At 37.9% G+C, this 18,163-nt stretch overlaps 1 protein-coding gene across 1 annotated transcript in view; it reads left to right on the top strand.

Annotated features, from left to right (window-relative positions):
• The window catches only part of MME (membrane metalloendopeptidase), a 1,194,620-nt gene that overhangs the window by 893,571 nt on the left and 282,886 nt on the right, over nucleotides 1-18,163 (top strand). The window contains exon 14 of the mRNA XM_044070514.1: nucleotides 17,154-17,231. Coding sequence (XP_043926449.1) covers nucleotides 17,154-17,231 — 78 coding nt within the window. The remainder of the gene's footprint in view (nucleotides 1-17,153; nucleotides 17,232-18,163) is intronic.

The following is an 18,163-nucleotide window of genomic DNA, read 5'->3' as shown; positions in this document are numbered from 1 at the left end:
CCACAAAGACACAATGCAACTCCTTCTGACCTTCTCTATACTTCTTCACCAACACCCTCAGAGCAAACATTGCATCTGTAGTGCTCTTTCCCAGCATTAAACTATACTGCTGCTCACTAATCATCACCTCCCCTCTTAACCTAGCTTCCACTGCTCTTTCCCATATCTTCATCCTGTGACTCATCAATTGTACACCTCTGTAGTTACTACAATGTCTTTTTTGTATCAGTATACCTATTTCTCCCATTTTTTTAGTAGAGAGAAGGGAAAGTTTGAAATTGTGGATGGTCAGAGATAAACTGAAAGTTCATTTGTTGTAACACATGAATTATAATACTTTGTAGTTTGTTCCATGTGATCAATAGAATCCTTAGCTGTTTGATGTCATCTGAGAATTTTTTTTAAGGATTTATAATATGACTCCATTAGGCTATATACTAAAGTCATCTTGGTAGATTTAGAACTTCTGAAGCAACCACATTAAAATATTGTTCCCTTGACCTGCAATCCAATAAAATAACATACAACAAAGCCATCTTTTCAAAGCAAACTGTACATTTGTAAACCTTGCATCTGAACACAAATAATGCAGTAATGCAATTAATTTAACTTCCAAGTGTCAGACAACCAAAGCCAGGTGGCATGCCCAGCTGTGCCCCTCACAAGCTAGTACACCCAAAAATAGCCCTCAGCATGATTGCATTACCAAGGGGTTGCATGAACAATGGTCACTCCTACCAACCAGGTTACTTGTCTGGTGGACCAGGAAATTAAAGGTGAATGCAAAAGGTTGGGGCTAGTCTGGCCAGTGACTGCCCACCAAGCTGCTGTGAGACTACCTCCCCCTCTTCTGGACTTGGACCTCTCCTTAAAGCTGTCTATTTACCAAAAGGCAAACTAGTTAAACATTAACTTGTAACTGTATCTAAAAATACAGATTGCTGGTACATACGCAATAAATGCTTGAGACCTAAAGTTAAGCTCAAATTAAACAAATCAAAACCAACAGTCGATAGATGGACCCCATCTGGGTGAAAACAAGCAGGGTCATTGTTCCAAAGTCTGAGTGTTCAGTAACAAAAATTCCCAGATGAGGGGCCTATCCTGGCCACTTATCAGTTGATAGACTTGTGGATTATTTCAGCTACTGCAGGAACTAGTAATCTATGCCACAAGAGATGAGGAATTATTGTAGACCAAACCGGGTAGGTATTTAGCAAAGTTGCTGGATTGATGCTAGACCTTTGAAAAATGAAGCCAAAAGGCTGCATTTGGGTATTTGGCCTTTGTTAATTAACCCCCTTCCCCAATGCAGCAAGAGCACCTGTGACTGATTATGAAAAGTACCTCAGTAATTGTGGATGCCATCTGGTGGCATCACATGCTCAGGACACCTTTCTATACTATTTCCAGCAAGGTAGGATTCATGACAATTAGTCCCATTCATAGTAAATGCACCCCTCCTGGATGCTAAACAAATAAGTGACGCAATCACAAAATGCAAGTGCAACCTGAAACTCAAGCTGGATAAATATAACTGATCAGTTTTAAATAATACAGCTGAAAAATTCCACAGACAACCACCTCCCTGCTCTCCTAATACCATCTATAGATCTTTATTCTTTGATTAGATCAGAAGCCCTGCCCATGAGAAAGGAGAGTGTGGCATACCCTGTTGTTAATGCTGCACGCAAGAACCTCTCCAATTGCTTTGGTGATATCTGCAGCCTCTCAGGAAGCTGAAAAACTAATTTTTATACTAGCCTTGTCACACAAGCTTCGATTGATAAGAGCCCATTGTACTTGACAAAGTAATAAGCAAAAGCTTGTCCTCATCTTATCTAGTAAGCCTTGGAACAGTCCTGCAATTGTCACCAGAATGTTAAGAAACATCACATTTCCCCAAGATAAGAATCCCAAGAATTTAGTTATCCTAAAAGCCCCCATTTACATCCAGCATATAAGAGTGGTCCTGACTGAATAACATCAATGATCTTGCAGTAATCATAATCCTTTAATATGATAAACAGAAGATTCTTGCCAGTGGAAATCCTGCTGTCTGTACATGCACCTTTTTCTTTCTGCCATCCTGGATAACTAAGGATTTAGATATATTTGGGAACTTGAGATTTTAGCCCAGAGTTTGGGGGTTATTAAATGAGATCATGATATCATGGCAGCCTTGCTCAATGCACAACGAGAAGTCATGTAGTGTGTTGTAAGAAGCAGGGGCCAGGACCTGTTGTCCAAGCTTAATCTTTGACAAAATTGGTGAAAGGAAGCAATGGCTTCCCAATAAGTTATCTTGGTGCTCTCTGCCCATGATTTAGTAACCAGCCTGCAGATTAGCCTTCTCCATTTATTCAGAGGTGGAAAGGGATAACAATGTGGTCATCCTGAGCATCTGAAGCTGTTCTGAAAATTTAGTGAAATAGAGGCAAAATAGACAGTCAGCTATGTTGCCATGTGCTCATGGAACATACCCATCTCAGAAAGAAAAGCAATCTGCAAACTATATAAAATTAGCAATCTAAGTTGTTGTGTCTTTCGGCTTTTCCTGGTTAGGGGCCGCCACAGCAGAACTCCAGTCCACTAATGATTGGCAGTAGATTTTTACGTGCCAAGTTGCCAGCTCTGACATACAACCTTCAACGAAGGTACGCCCATTCACGCATGTCTCCACACAGAAGACACTTTAGCTGAGAATCGAACAGGACAACGTCTTACTGTGAGGTGACAATGCTACCGCAGCACCACCAGTATATTCTGATATTTTTGTTAAACTGCAGACAGTCCTTTGACATTTCTTTTTTATTATATCTACTTTTTGCTTTTTTTCATTCTAATTTAGGTGTAGAGATGTTTTAGCTGGCTTATGCTTGATGTGCTATTTTCAAAATATTAAATGTTAAATTAAAAAAATAGCTGTCTAAAAAGGACTGAACTTGCACAGATATAGATGACAAATGATGTAATATTTGAGCTTACAACATGGAGGTCATAGTGAAAATGACCTTTTTCTTAAAGAATAGATCTTGCCAAACAAACATGGCAGCCCTTGTGGGCATGCGCTTGAAGAAGGTGGTGTCCTTCCTCAATTCTGGTGACCATGAGGGAGGGCAGAGAGTGGGAAACCATTAGCCTTGAAAATAAGTCCTCATTCCCAACCACCAGCTGCATCTGTGAGCAAAGGAAGACCAAGAGCAGAAGTGCAGCCATTTTATCAAAGGGTGATGCCATTGTAGCTGGATAGAAAAACTCAAGTGTGCAAGTCTTCCTTGAACTTGCAAGTGACTCTAACCCAGTGATGATTAAGCTGACCTCCCTTCTGCAAGTCAGACAGGGATCTGGTAAAAGATCAACCCAGAGTGTATAACACTTATCCTGACTTTTCTGCCTGACAGAAATCTGGAAATCTGTTATAAAGCTTGCCAAGGGGACACTAATCAATTGATTTAATCAGTGCTACTCTCATGGATGGGCATTTCCCATCATCTCTCTGGCCAGCCTGATGGACAAGAGGTATCCTGAGGCAATGTAGAAATTATCTCATGTATACTGACAACCACTTACTTCTGAAACAAACATACTATATGTGAGAGATGCAGTTACATAATGAAGTTGGTGGCAAGATTTTCACATGCAAACAAATCGAATTCTGAACAGGTTGTCAGCACACACACACACACACACACACACACACACACACACACACACACACACACACACACACACACACACACACATCATTTCCCTCACTAAATAAGGACTTGACACTTAAACCCATCACCCGGCTGGATAAGAAGAAGGTTACAGTTGCTGCCTGTCAGGTGCCAGAATCCATCAGTTCACACAAGCATTCAAGTCACTCTGCCAGAAGTACCAGTATGACTCTGTCATAGTCCATGTAGATGTGAATGGCTTGACACATGTCTCCCTGGACCATATGAAGAGAGACATGACTAAGCTCCCAGATTGTGTCGCAGGCAGTTATGATCCTAGCCTTAAGCAGCATTCTACCCTCATCAAGGATGATGCCACAATACAAACAAAAATTATTGCCTTTAACAATTGGCTTAACTTCTGGTATCAGTCCAAGTGGATCCAATATCTGTCAACCTCCCAAAGCAACAACATCTTCTCTAGATAAACTCAAGGTACTGCTGATCAGTGCTAGGAGAGTAACCAAGAAACTGCACTCCCTGGAAGCACTCCTCACCTTGGAAGATGCTAACATCTGTGCAGTCACTGACACATGGCTCAAAGGTGCAGAAATCAACCTGGCCATGCAGGGCTACAACACCTTCCATACTTTCAGAATACAAACTGAGCAGAAAACATCCAGACTGGTCAAACAGTATGACTCTTTCAAAGCTACTCCATGTCCAATTAACCACAGGATTTCCAATTGACCACAGGTAAAATCCTCTATCACCTCATTGCTAGCTATAGGTTCCCCACCATGAACTAAGAAATGCATGCCATGTACCTGGACTTACTGGAGTCACTTATCATGCTTCCCAATAGCTTACTCTTGAGTGATTTTAATTATCCTGCCATTGACTAGGGAGTATACATGACCACAAATATCCAGGCTCAGAGGTTTTTAGACTTTGTCAATGCTAATGCTCTTTACCAGCTTGTCAGCACATTCACAAGGGGCTCAAATATCCTGGATATATTACTCACTAACATGAGGAGCATTGCACTCCCCGTGTGATGACCTTAGCAAGAATGAATCATACATCAGTCTCTCTCTGAAATAATTACTAGGGCAGATAACCCATCAAGCTCAAAAACACTTAAAAATGTTCCAAGACAAATTGCCTCCTAATAAGTTGATGGCATAATAAATTTCAGAGCTCCCCTGAACCCTGAAACAGACTTTTATGCAGAGGTGTACACCAGTGTCCTGTATAACCACTTAAAACAGTTATATAGAATCATCTGTAGCATACTGGATTATAACTAACTGGGTCTTGCTGAAAAAACAAGTAACTGGTGGACCTGGAATAAACATGCTATACAACAAAAGAAAAAAATAACTTTCAAAATAAGTAGAAACTGCCTCAGCAAATGAAGAAATCTCTCACTAAACAAACAAATTAGAGAATTTTGTAACAAAAAGTTTTAAAAATATTGATGGTAATTTGTTTGAAATGTTTAACGAAGGGTTTTTGAATATTAAGCATCTGGATTATTTAACTGTTAAATAGTCAGAATTGGGTGGAATATTTGGCATCCCAAAAATACAAAAGAATTACAAAGTTCCACCCTTTTGACCCATTGCTTCGTGTCCAAAGCACAAAACAGTGACTATTTTCAGTTACCTTGACATATTGACCCCAGCGGTGCAAAAAAGTGTAAATTTTATTTAAAGGATTCATGGGATTTTCTCAATTGTTTGAGTCAGTACAGTTTTATGAGAAGAAACTTTCTTGGCTACAATGGATGTAGAAGCTTTGTAGACCAGCGTTGACCAGAAACAAGGTATTGAATTTAAGTTATATCTCACTGAGTTTACTGACTTTGATCATATAACAGTTAATTTTGTGGAATCCTTGTTAGATATGGTCTTAAAAATATATATTTATTTCAATTTGAACAGGTTATTTACCAACAAACTTCCGGTGTGGTGATAGGTACTAAAGTGGCACCTGCTTTCACCAACCTAGTATTATGTTGGTGGGAAACCAATGTTTTTATCAACTTAAGTCTTTCCAGTTTGTTTGTTTATACTGAAGGGATGATTTAATTTTCATCTGGAAGGGGAGTAAGGATGAATTTAATGGCTTTACCCAAGAAATCAATGATGGTGTTTCTTGGATTACTTTTACTTTAAGTGAAATAGGCAAAAACATTCATTTGTTTAGATGTCACTATTGAGATGAATAGCAATTAAAGTAACTTTTAAAGTTCTATTTTTAGAACCTTCAGTAACAATTATTTGCATTTTCAAAGTAATCACCCAAAATTTATGAAATTAAATATTTTTAAGGGGCAGGTGATTAAAGCTAGCCATTTAACTAGTACAGATAATAGGTTTTTGGGTGAAGTTCAATTCATTGCGCAATTGTTCCTAGATAGAGCTTATTCATTCATGGAGTTTAAGAAAATAGTCAGTTTTGTTGAACAGCGCAGATCAGGTAGGTTTCCGCCCATTTTGAACAAAGAACTCAAACCTAAACAAAAAGTCTTTAATGGAACTTATAAGACTTTAGCATTTCCCCTACGTATGACAGTGGATTGTTATGCAGTTCAAGTTATTATCAGAAACAACTGGAAAATTATTCAAGGGAACTCGTATTTAGTTTGTGTTATTGGAAATGCACCTAATTTTGGATTTAAAACGTTATTGAATATTAAAACACTGTTAGAACATGACATGAGCAGAGATGATAATTTTTTCTTTTCTGTTCCCAGAACCTTTAGCTGTGCTCATTGTAAGCCATGTCATTTTATTAGCAATGTGAGCACAGTATTTTTTGAAGACCTTAGCTACACTATTTGCCCAAATTTAGATTTAGTTGCCAGAGTTCCAACATAGTTGGCTACCTGTTGTTCCTGGATAGAGCTTATTCATTCATGGAGTTTAAGAAAATAGTCAGTTTTGTTGAACAGTGCAGATCAAGTAGGTTTCCATCCATTTTGAACAAAAAACTCAAACCTAAACAAAAAGTCTTTTAATGGAACTTATAATAAGACTTTAGCATTCCCCTACGTATGACAGTGGATTGTTATGCAGTTCAAGTTATTATCAGAAACAACTGGAAAATTATTCAAGGGAACTCGTATTTAGTTTGTGTTATTGGGAATGCACCTAATTTTGGATTTAAAATGTTATCGAATGTTAAAAAACTGTTAGAGCATGACATGAGCAGAGATGATAATTTTTTCATTTCTGTTCCCAGAACCTTTAGCTGTGCTCATTGTAAGCCATGTCATTTTATTAGCAATGTGAGCACAGTATTTTTTGAAGACCTTAACTACACTGTTTGTCCAAATTTAGATTTAGTTACCAGAGTTCCAACATAGTTGGCTACCTGTTGTTCTTGCACCCACTTTTATGTAGGTAAGAGCATCAGAGAATTAAGATTTAGGGTAAGAGAACATTGTTATGCTATACAAAACAAAGACTTAATGCTTTAGCAGAGCATAGTATGCATTGTTTACAGTTTAGAAAATTTACTTTTTTTTGTTTTGGAGCAAGTGGATTCAAGTAGTTTTATTAATGGATTTAATGGCTATTTGGAGACCAGGGTGCTTAAATGTTAAATTAAGTTAAGGGTGGAGAAGCTCCATGGTCTAAATGAAAATATTAATATTAAAATATTAAATGCTTATTAACGTATAGTGTACCTTGATTTTAGTATCAGTCAATGTTTTGGATATGATTCATTTTAATAGGTCTTTATCTTATACTTATTTGTAATATTTTATTAGTTGTGAGTTTAATGGTTTTAAGCATGTGATTTGAACAACTGATGCTGATTGGACAATTATGTTTTTTCAGGTTAATGAGTTGTTTTAAATGGGATTTTCTTGTTATGGAGATGTTTCTGATGAAGATCCTTGTGTAATAAAAGTTGGATGAAAGCGCTAATTTTAAGTCTCTCTTTCTTTGTTTTTGTACATATTACAAGTGTGGTTTAATTCTCTATTGAGTTTCCCAGACTTTTAAGCCATATTGAACCAAGGTTGTGTGGAAATTAGAGATCTTGCCAAGTCCTTGGAAGCAAATTATGAAGCAAAAATAGATCCCGTAGCTAAGAATAATCACAAAGCATTTGTTTAACTTTGTCTGAACTCTTAAAGGGAATAGACAGCTCTGCACAGAGCTGATTGTGGATGACACCACCTATACTAAACTGGAGGAAGGTGCCAACCTGCTAACTAATAGATTTGGATCAGACTTCACCCCCTACCTCCACTGGTCACCCCCCAAAGTATACCTGCCACCATTCCTCAACCTACTATCTCAAGAGAGCAGGTTATCCCTACACTCTCTAAGGCCAAAAACATGGCATCAGGGCAGACAACATACCAGGTTGCCTTTAAAACAACTTAAAACATGACTTAGCAGACCAACTTGGATCCTTATTCAACACAGCCTTTGGACAGGTGATGTTCTGGCAGAATGGAGGACAGTGGCAGCTACCCATCTGCACAAAGGGGGGGGGGCATCAACTGACCCAGAGAATTATAGACCTGTAAGTATGACCATGGAAAGAATCATTATGGATCTTCTCAATAAGGACATAGGTAATCTCCAGACTCTGGACCCAGCCCAGTTTGGATCTGTTAAGGGTAGATCATGTCTGTTAAACCTGGTTGACTTCTTTAAGAAGTTCACCAAAGCCATGGACCAGGGAAAGACTGTGCATACCACCTACCTTGACCTAGTCAAGGCTTTTGACACAGACCCCCACTCAGGTAATATAGTGAAACTATTTTAATTCAGAATTGACCCCCTACCTCACCAGGTGGGTAGCCAAATGGCTCATCAGGAAGACACATACTGTCAAACTAGTTGAATTCACCTCTAGCAAAAGGCCAGTCAGCAGTGGCATACCACAGAGTTCTGTGCTGGGCCCTTTACTGTTTAGAATTTGTTTCTCAGAAGTCCAAGTAAATGTTTACAGCAAGTAGCAGACACAAAAAAGAGAGAAAGTGTGTAAACACAGTCAGCAGCAAAACAACCAGCTTGGCTGGCCAAGTTTGCTGACAATGACAAATTGGGAACGATGAGTCCCCAAATGATGCTAATATACTGAAAAAATGATTAATGCAGACAGATGATTGGTGCCAAAGCCATGGATTGAAACTAAATGCAAAAAACAAAAAAATGCATAATTATTTCCTTTGGAAAGTGTAGACTATGTCGTATGATGTCTGAGTACTCAGGTCGATAGCAATCTGGACTTCAGCTACCACGTATCCAAGTTGGTGAGGAATTATTTCTATATAGCACATCTTGCAAGTAACAGCATGGCATTAAGATCAAAGGATGTTATAATATGACTGTACTTCGCCATCATCAGACCACTAATTGAGTACAATGCATCTTTCTGCATGTACCTCACCAGACACCAGTAAGAGCTGGAAAGATCACAGAGGTTTCTCATCAAGAAAATACAGGGTACAAAAAACAAGTCCTCTATGGAAAGATAGAAATCTCTATCACTGTATTGTGTCTCCTACGGGCTACTAAGGGGTGATCTGTGTCTGGCTTACAAAGCTGTCTCTGACCCGACCTTGATGGAAATGTTACACGTTTGTAAATCAAATTGCATGAGGTTCACTCTCTCCAGAGATTTTAACATAGCCTCTGACATGAAAAAATTATGCTGGAGAGATGGATACGTATCTCAAAGACTACCCCTTCTGTGTTACAAGCTCCCCATTCATGTAAAGCAGAGATACCCCTGCCCCTCTTTAAGTGCAACCTAGATCAATGGATGAGTCATCATAAATTCACTCCTGGGGTGGTGTCCATGTCCCTCATGGACAGAGGTAATCAGTATTAGATACCATAGCATAGGCTCATACTTCTGTGAACTTTGTCCACCTAGTTATTGATAATAGGGAACTTGGGATAAATATGGCTACATTTGTAAAGGCTCTTGTGCCATTAGCTTAGTGACCACCTATGAACCCATAATGGTACATTAGTTTTCAGTCCCAGGAAATCCAAAGGTTTGACTGGGCCCATGATTTTCTCCCCCACCACCCAGGTCCCAACACAACTCTTCCTTATTGCCTACAAATAAAAATTCATCCAAGAAACACACAACTGCCTGACATCACTGAAGGGCCAAACTGAATTTCTCAAATGTTATGCAAGCCACTTTGCATCCCATAGACATGGCTGTTCTGAAATAAAACTGACCCTCGAAGCACATGGCAAGGAATGGCCAGTCCTCCTGATAAGACTGTCAGCAAGAGAAACACAACTTCAACATCAGTTTTAATGAACTATAGGTCTGGAATTTTCTTGATTAAAGCAGATGTCATCATCCATTAAAGCATAGTGAACCTGATCATCTGCTCAGTGAAAGCTGTCACTGACTGAGGGTCCTACTGAAAAAGGTGATTTAAAAGCCAAAAATGCCCCTCCCCTTTCTTAGGTATCAACTCCAAGTGAGGAATCCTAAAAGAATGGAAAAGAGGAGCAGCAACTGTTCTAACGATCCTGCCAGCTAGCAATTCTTTATCAGGCAAGCTTTGCAACATTTGCTCTGTCAACAACTGAACACAAGTTATGTTAAAATGAAAAACATGGGGAAAGTTTCAGACATGACATTATAGAGAGTGTTTTCCTGAATCCCACCAAAGTTCATTTCTGGCCTAAGAACCTGCATACCTAGTTACCAGTTCAGTTGAAGCACCCACATTATGGATGAATGTGAGGGGCTGTTTGTGCAAAAGACTTTGAAAGGGCCGACTTCCTCTGAAGGCAGGAATGGATCCACTGCCACCCTCCACTGGCTTTCCTAATTGAGGAACCTGACGCAACTCTAAAATTCCATCAGGATTGCCCCTTCTGGTAATTAATTTAACCCTGCATTTAACAAGGGGATGACTCCTGCCATACTAGGAATAGATGTGTGCAAAATGCCATGAGGGCCACACACACACACGTCCCACTGCTAAATGCCCAGCACACCTTGATCCTGCATATACCTCTCAACTGTCTAGATTTTTGCAGAATGTCCATATTTTGGTCTGTTCCTCATAAAATATGATGGTGTGAATTCACTTAACAATGAGAGACGGGAGTGTAAAAAATATTCTTCAGAAAAAATGCATAGTGATAGAAACACTTTTATTCTAGCAACTTTCTAAGTTTATAAGAGCAATATTTAAAATGTGTCCCTATTTTTGGGCCTTTGTCCCACCGTTAGTTTTGATTTTCTCCAGTTTTTTGTGCTAAGCGGTAAGATCCTGCACCTCTGTTTTTCTCTCCATTCTGAAGCTGTAAACTTAGGCCTATCTATCATAACCCCAAGCTATGTTTCTAAATGCCAGTCTTCCAACTTGAGGGTGGAGTTCAGTGCCTTCACTTTCTTAAAATTGTTGGTTGTACTAGAACCATTAAAGTCATCCCCTCCTTTAAATTGTTTCTCTTCCCTAATCATGAGGAAGTAGGTCAACAAGGGATCTTTTTCTAAAATAACTGCCATTAAGAGAATAAAATTCCCAATCCAATTGTCCCAGCTGAGAACCCCAACTTTACCAAGCTATCTCATGCCTGTCACTGCAAGTGTGGAATCCTAATCTTTGTGCACTCTGCCCTTCGACTCTATTAAATTCTGAATTCCATCTGAATCTACTAATTCAAACAAATGAGCATATTTACCTCTGGTATTCCTATCCTTGTTTGCTTAGGGATTTATGTGCTGTTACGACTGCCACTAGGGTAGCAGCCCTACTTGGTACAGCAAAGCCGGACTAGAACATGAGCAAAAAATTGACAGTGTTGCCATAATACTCCAATTATTCTTCTGCTGGGGAGTAACCAAATGAAGGAATGCTATACCCTGTAAGCCCCCACCCCCCAACTCTGTTTCTTGAGAGGCTCTATTACACTCAGTGTCGGTTGAGCTGCACTGAAGTCTCTATCAATAAAAATGTCAAAAGAGGCAAAGGTAATAAAATGAGAAGAGGCTACAAATTTATTTCAACTGCAGGTTAGAGATTGCCTTCCCTATTAAGGACTAATAGCAGAGTATTGGCAAGGAGAAAAAAATAAGGGAGATCCTAAGCAAAAGACCAGAATTGGTAGAGGTTTTAGTAGAATTGTGAACAGAAGCTGCTATAAAAATGGAATTAGTACAGCATATAAAATATTGCATGATAACTGTGAGAATCATCAGAGGAGGTTAGAATGGATTAGGAAGATAGTTTGGATGAGCAATTCACAAAGAAACAATGGGAGGATATATGTATGTCTCCGAAATACGCAACAAAATCTAGAAGACTTAGGATTTTTGCTTGTGAATGTTTGCATAGATATTTTTATACCCCAAGTAGGTTCCAGAGAATTTTTTCCTCATGTAGACAGTAAATGTTGAAGGTGCGATGGGGAAGAAAGAGGTACTTGGGAACATATTTTCTGGGAGTGTGATGGGTTGGCAAACTAAGAATTCCCTGCTGGATGCACTGTTGGAGATGGTGGGTGGGTAGATTGGTGTGACGAGGGAGATGATTTTTCTGAGCCATGTTACAGAATCAGACTTGCATAGACATGGTAAGGCCTTGCTGTGTCTAAATATGGTGGCTGCCAAAAAAGCATATACTAAAAAATGGAAATCAGAATCTAAATCAACTATATTAAAAGTAGTGAATATAGTAACAGAGATAAAACAACTGGAACTGAGACCTTTAGAAAAGGGTAGGAGCAAACTACATAGGACAAATGGGAATTGTGGTAACAATGCATATAGGGGAGGAATGAAGTTTAAAAGAAGGCAGAACTTAAATGAGCTATGTAATGTTTGACTGAATGATTGGCTTGATTATAAGTTATGTATTATGTTTGCAACTGGGAGTATGTCAGTATGGTCTGTGATGAAAACTAGGATTGTGCTAGTGTGGTTTGTTTTCATTTATATAAATTTATGATTGCTTATGTTGTAAGTGCTGGTTTAATAATGCTGTTTCTTGTTTAAAAAGGGGCAGGAATTGAATAATTTATGTACTGTTGCATAGGTTATGTGATATATAGCAATATATGTGAAGCATAATGTTTGTACATGTTAATTTGTTAATACAGTTTGATAACTTTTGTATAAAATGTAAATTTGTATATCAGGAGTGATAATTCAATAAAGGTGTGTTTAGCCCCCCAGCCTTGTATTCCCAAACAGTCTATCTAAAAACCCACTCAAATGCACAAAAGCAGTCCGGACAAGCACCGTAAAGCCCAAAAAAATGTTAAAGTCCTTATTGTGAAGGCTGTTTGCAGTACAAGCTGCAACACTGAAATTGAAATCCACTTGCACGTATAAAGCCACACTGAAGTCGGAAAAAACTTGAACCTTAATGCACTTTATTATTAAAACAAGCGTTTTTGCTGTGGTTAAAACTACAGCTTCATCAGAGGCAAAAGTAGAATGCAGTGTCAGAGTCAGGTTTTTATACAACACACCCTGCTTAATTAGTAATGCAATCACAATGAAGGCGTGTTAGCATTTCTTGCAAAAGTAAATTCAGGGAATGAAAGCTCTGTTTAGGAGCATTCTCAAAAGTGTGTAGTTTCATACTTTTAAAACAGTTGGAAACCATGAAACACTGATGCATCAGCAGTTTGTTACGTTCATACACCAAGCAAATGTGCATTAAAAGCATGAAAGTGTGTAAGAAATATATACACAATAAAAGCAGTCTAAAAACAATGCATAACAGGTCTGCATATAAAAATGTTTATAGAAGTGTTTGTAAAAAAGTATCTAGTGAAATCACTACCTGCAACTATAGTTGGAAGCCTTGCTAAGTGTAAGTCTTAAAAGTAGTGAAAAGTATATGTTACTACAAGTTACTATTAAAGTAAAATAAAATGAAGTGAAAAGTGAAGTAAGACAAAGGTAAAGGAGTTATCTTTTATAGCTCCTCATTTTCAGGACACAAGCTATATTGCAATGTTCATTCAAACCTGGAGTGCGAAAATGAGTCTAGTAATATTTGCCATTCTAGCTCCTTATTCTCCAAAAAGAGAGGTACTGGACCCCCTCTTTCTGTTTTCTTGACCTGGTCAATTGCAATAAGATGAAAGCTATGTCCTTGATGTTTCATTACGTGTTTAGCTAAAGCGTTTTCTTTTTTCAGTTTCCTTATGGCATAATCATGTTGATACAGCCTGTCCCGTAGTCTCCGGTCAGACTTGCCTATGTAAAATGCTTCACAGCAGTTACACTTAGCTAAATAAACTATGGATCTAGAATCACAATTAAGCTTATGTGTAATGTGGTACTTTTTGTTGCATATTACAAAGGAATTGGAAGCCTTCACAAGATATCAATAGTTACATGCCCCGCACTGAAAACAGCCTTTTGTTCTAGTCATTAGCTCCGTCTGTTTACTTCTTTCTAGCAAAGTTTTCAAATTATTGCCTCTCCTATATGCTATCAGAGGTTTTGTGCCTAACTTGTCCATGAGTTCCTCATTATTTGTTATGTAATACCAATTTTTATAAAGTATAATTTGAATATTCCTCGAGTCAATACTGTAATTTGTGATGAAACTATTTACAAACGAGGTCCCTGTTATCTCAGTGTTGGAGGTTGCCCTAAGAAAGGGTATGTTCTCCCCAACCCTCAGATTAGCCTCTAAGTCTTCCTCTTGTCCACTGAAAATTTTGTGTGGAAGTAAGGGTAGAAATTGACCTTCCCTTCTTTTATTATTGATCTCGTCCAGTATTTCTTCAAATAAAGTATTTGGGTATCCTCTGTTGGTGAACATTACTTCCAAGATTTTACATTCTTCTTGGAATAGTATCTCATTACTGCACATCCTGGCTGCTCGAATTAGCTGTCCCTTTATAATAGCCTTCTTTTGCTTGAATGGGTGGCAGCTGTTGTAATGTAAAAAGGAGTTGCAGTAGGTTGGTTTTCTTCTTTATACAAGTGAACATCAAGGTAGTCAATGCTTAGCTCTGAGAATTTAGATGTGAATTTTAAAAAGTCAGTTGTGTTATTAATAGAAGAAACAAATTCATTTGCTAGTGTCTCATCGCCATCAAAAAGGATGAAAATATCATCCAGGTATCTTGTGTAGAACTTGATGCGGTTCGTTGTGTTAACGTCCTTAAGAATGTTGTCAACCTCCCAGTAGGCCATAAATAGGTTAGCTACTGTAGCACCACATGGGGACCCCATAGCTACGCCTTGTTTCTGGAGATAATATTTCCCATTAAAGATGAAGAAGTTGGACATAAGTATGATGTCTAAAAGTTGGGATACTAAATCAATTTCATTTTTGGGTGCTCCCAAACGATCTAACATTAGTGAAATCCATTCAATAGCCTCCAGGTGAGGTATAGACGTGTATAGATCTATGACGTCAATAGTAAGGAAGTTCAGTGAGTCGCTGTAATCAATTTCACTTATCTTTTTAAAAAATGTCCACGAGTCCTTGCAAATGTGTGATATTTTCTTAATATATTTGCTCAGGATAATTTCTACAAGTTGGGCACTGGGGTATGTAAAAGAGACTCGGCTATCAATCAATGCCCGGATTCCAACCCACTCGGGTATTCTTCCACTGACTGCTCCTGCACTACATTGTCACTGATATCCCAATATGACAGATGAAAATGTTTCTGAAGGCGGATCCATGGCAACCTGTTCCTGTAGTGGCTGCTCCAACATAGGTTCTGTTGTGTCCATCTGTCTCTTGTATCTCAACATCTGTGCCAGTCTTGAATACCTTTGGAGATCTTTATTCTTGTGGAACTTTACTCTCCTAATTTAGTTGAATGCAATATCTGACTGAGACCCCCTCACCTAGACTTTGAAAAACACCCTGGCTTTTGAAGCAATAAGCTCCCACCTGCTTCTCAAGTCAACTGATGACATGGTACCTATTAGGAAAAATATGTATTAGACTGTCACCACAACACTTCTGAACACAGTTGCAATAAATTACTGCTGAGCCATGAAAGATCCAGCTCGCCTTGATCTTGTACTCCTTGACAGAATAAACGGTATCTCAAATACCTAGTTAAAGGAGCTATACCTTCAACAGGCGTCTCCTTTTGCATGATAATTTCATTCCTGCTAAAACATGACATGTTAAGCTAATGCAGAGATTGGTTTTCCTAGGTTATAATGTATGATTGTTTTCTTAGGTTATAATGTATGACCTGTTAATTTTTGTGTACAGTAATTGAAATGAAAACCAGTCTTTCTGTGCAGTAATTGAAATGAAAGCCAAACCAGTAATAAAGCACATTTTTGTGCTCAGTAAAATTCTAAAAGACATCTCACTTTTCTGTCTCAGGTTGCATACTTGCACACTATTGAGTTATTACTTAATTTGTGTGATATCCTATTGAATGTGGTATGACATACTGATTTCCTGTTGTACATGGCATAACATATTGATTTCAGTCCGTCATTTCTTACCCCTAGCTCCAACCTTCCTCTAAGGAAAGATGCATAAAATTAGCTTTAGTATGGATAATGGCAAGGTCCCCCTAAGGTCATCTCGGCAAACATCAACGATTGAAGCAAATGATTTTGTGAACTTTATTTATGCCCCAAGGACTGGAGTCCATTTCTGTCATGGTATTAAATGATTGAAGCACTTGGAGAAGTGAAATAAAATTATTTACCAAACTACTCCTCAGCGTTTGATATTTACAACTCGTACTGAGATTCACATAGGCTTCATGAAGCTCATCTGTGATTCCAACATCATGAATTCTGAATACAGATTAGTTGGGAGTGATCATAAACTAGATCTGCAGTTGGCTGGCAGCATTCTGTTGGTAAAAATATCATTTTAAGAGGAAGCAAAAAGACAATTTTGAATAACAGCAGTTATTAGCATGTTGGTCAGTGTAAGGAGAACTGTATAAAGTATGGCAATAAATGTGACTGTTAATCTGACCGTGTCCATTCAAATGAAAATACTTATTTTGTAGCTCTGCTTTGTTTATTAATGTGTTGCTCATAAAGTATCCCACCTCGACCAAGTATTATATAACATGTGGTGAGATTTCTGTCAGCCAATGTTTTATGCAATATATATTTTCTATCTAGGGTCCTCATACACTATTCTATACTGTAGTCATATTTTAATATAGTAACTGTGTTAAGGTGCATGGGATGTACTGATTTACTTCTATGTACTGTATATAATGTAAAAAGGACAAGACATTTTCTGTTTATATTGTAATATTTTGGAGAGTATGCTATATATTATGTAACACATCTATTTATATTTTATTTGAGGATATGCTGTATTATGTAGCTGCACTTATCACCTATTAAAAGTGATCTGTTTAGATAATTACAATGTAGCTGTTATGCTCATTTAACTAAAGTATGTTACATATATGACAATACCTGTTTCTGATGCAGCTGTGTAAATATATAGCATTTCATGATGATGAAAAGAGGTTTTCATGATTATAAATATTGCTTTTGCAGGCAAGAACAATTCAGAATAGGATTGGTTATCCAGATATTGTAAAAGATGATGAAAAACTGAACAATGAATACAAAAATGTAAGTAATGCCACTTTCAAGCTTTTAGGATGCCAAGCAATTGTCTAATTTGTCATAGTCAAGTGCTTTGAGATTTTTCTATAACATTCAAGAGGCATCTTAGGAAACTGCTGTGTAAACTGTTGGAAAAAGACTGCAGCTTGTGAAATTTTTAGCTAGTTTTCTATGTTTTAATAATAATTTGTCTAAATTTCAAGATTCCAACTGGAATGAGCTGCATATATAAAGTACTTGCTGTTTCCTAGGGTCATTTAACTGCTCTGTAGTATATCCAAATTTCATTGAGTTTGCCAACTGGCCTTTTTACTGAGTAGCTTTTTCATACTGCTCAGTGCAAGAATTCCATTCCTGAAAATTTATATTTCGAATTTGTCAACAAATATTTGCTTCCTCTGTCTATAAATGTGTTTATCTACTTCCAAATATACTACAGTTTGCAATAAGAACTTTATATGAATTACTTCAAACTGAAAAAGACACAAGATGCAATAGCACGGACAATAAAGATCATTTGGACACCATATTTATGCAGTGAGTGTAGTACATTAAAGGATTTATATCTTTTGGCTGTACCTCCTTTGTTTTACCAGCTTCTTCTGAAACAAAAGTATTTCTGTAAGTATCTGGATAGCCCCCTGCACCCCCCACATCCCTGCTCTTTAAATATACCAACTGCAAGACCGCACTACAGTGCAGTAATGGGAAATCTTCCCTTTCCGCACTGAACGGAGATTTCCGTTAACACGTTTGAACTTTTAAAAGTTTGAACATATGGGTTTGACCATATAGCATTCGAACTTATTAAAGTTCGACAACGTAATAGGGAACCATCTGAATAATGTCAATCTCAAGTCTGAAGATATAAATAAATGCAGTGACTCTTCAATGTGATAACTGAATTCAAGTACCTTTTTGTATCATGCCTAAAAGAT

This window comes from Protopterus annectens, chromosome 4.part1 (genome assembly GCF_019279795.1).
Source record: "Protopterus annectens isolate FY-2018-M chromosome 4.part1, PAN1.0, whole genome shotgun sequence".
In the NCBI taxonomy this organism is placed as follows: domain Eukaryota; kingdom Metazoa; phylum Chordata; order Ceratodontiformes; family Protopteridae; genus Protopterus; species Protopterus annectens.
This window is presented reverse-complemented; position numbering and strand designations above follow the sequence as displayed.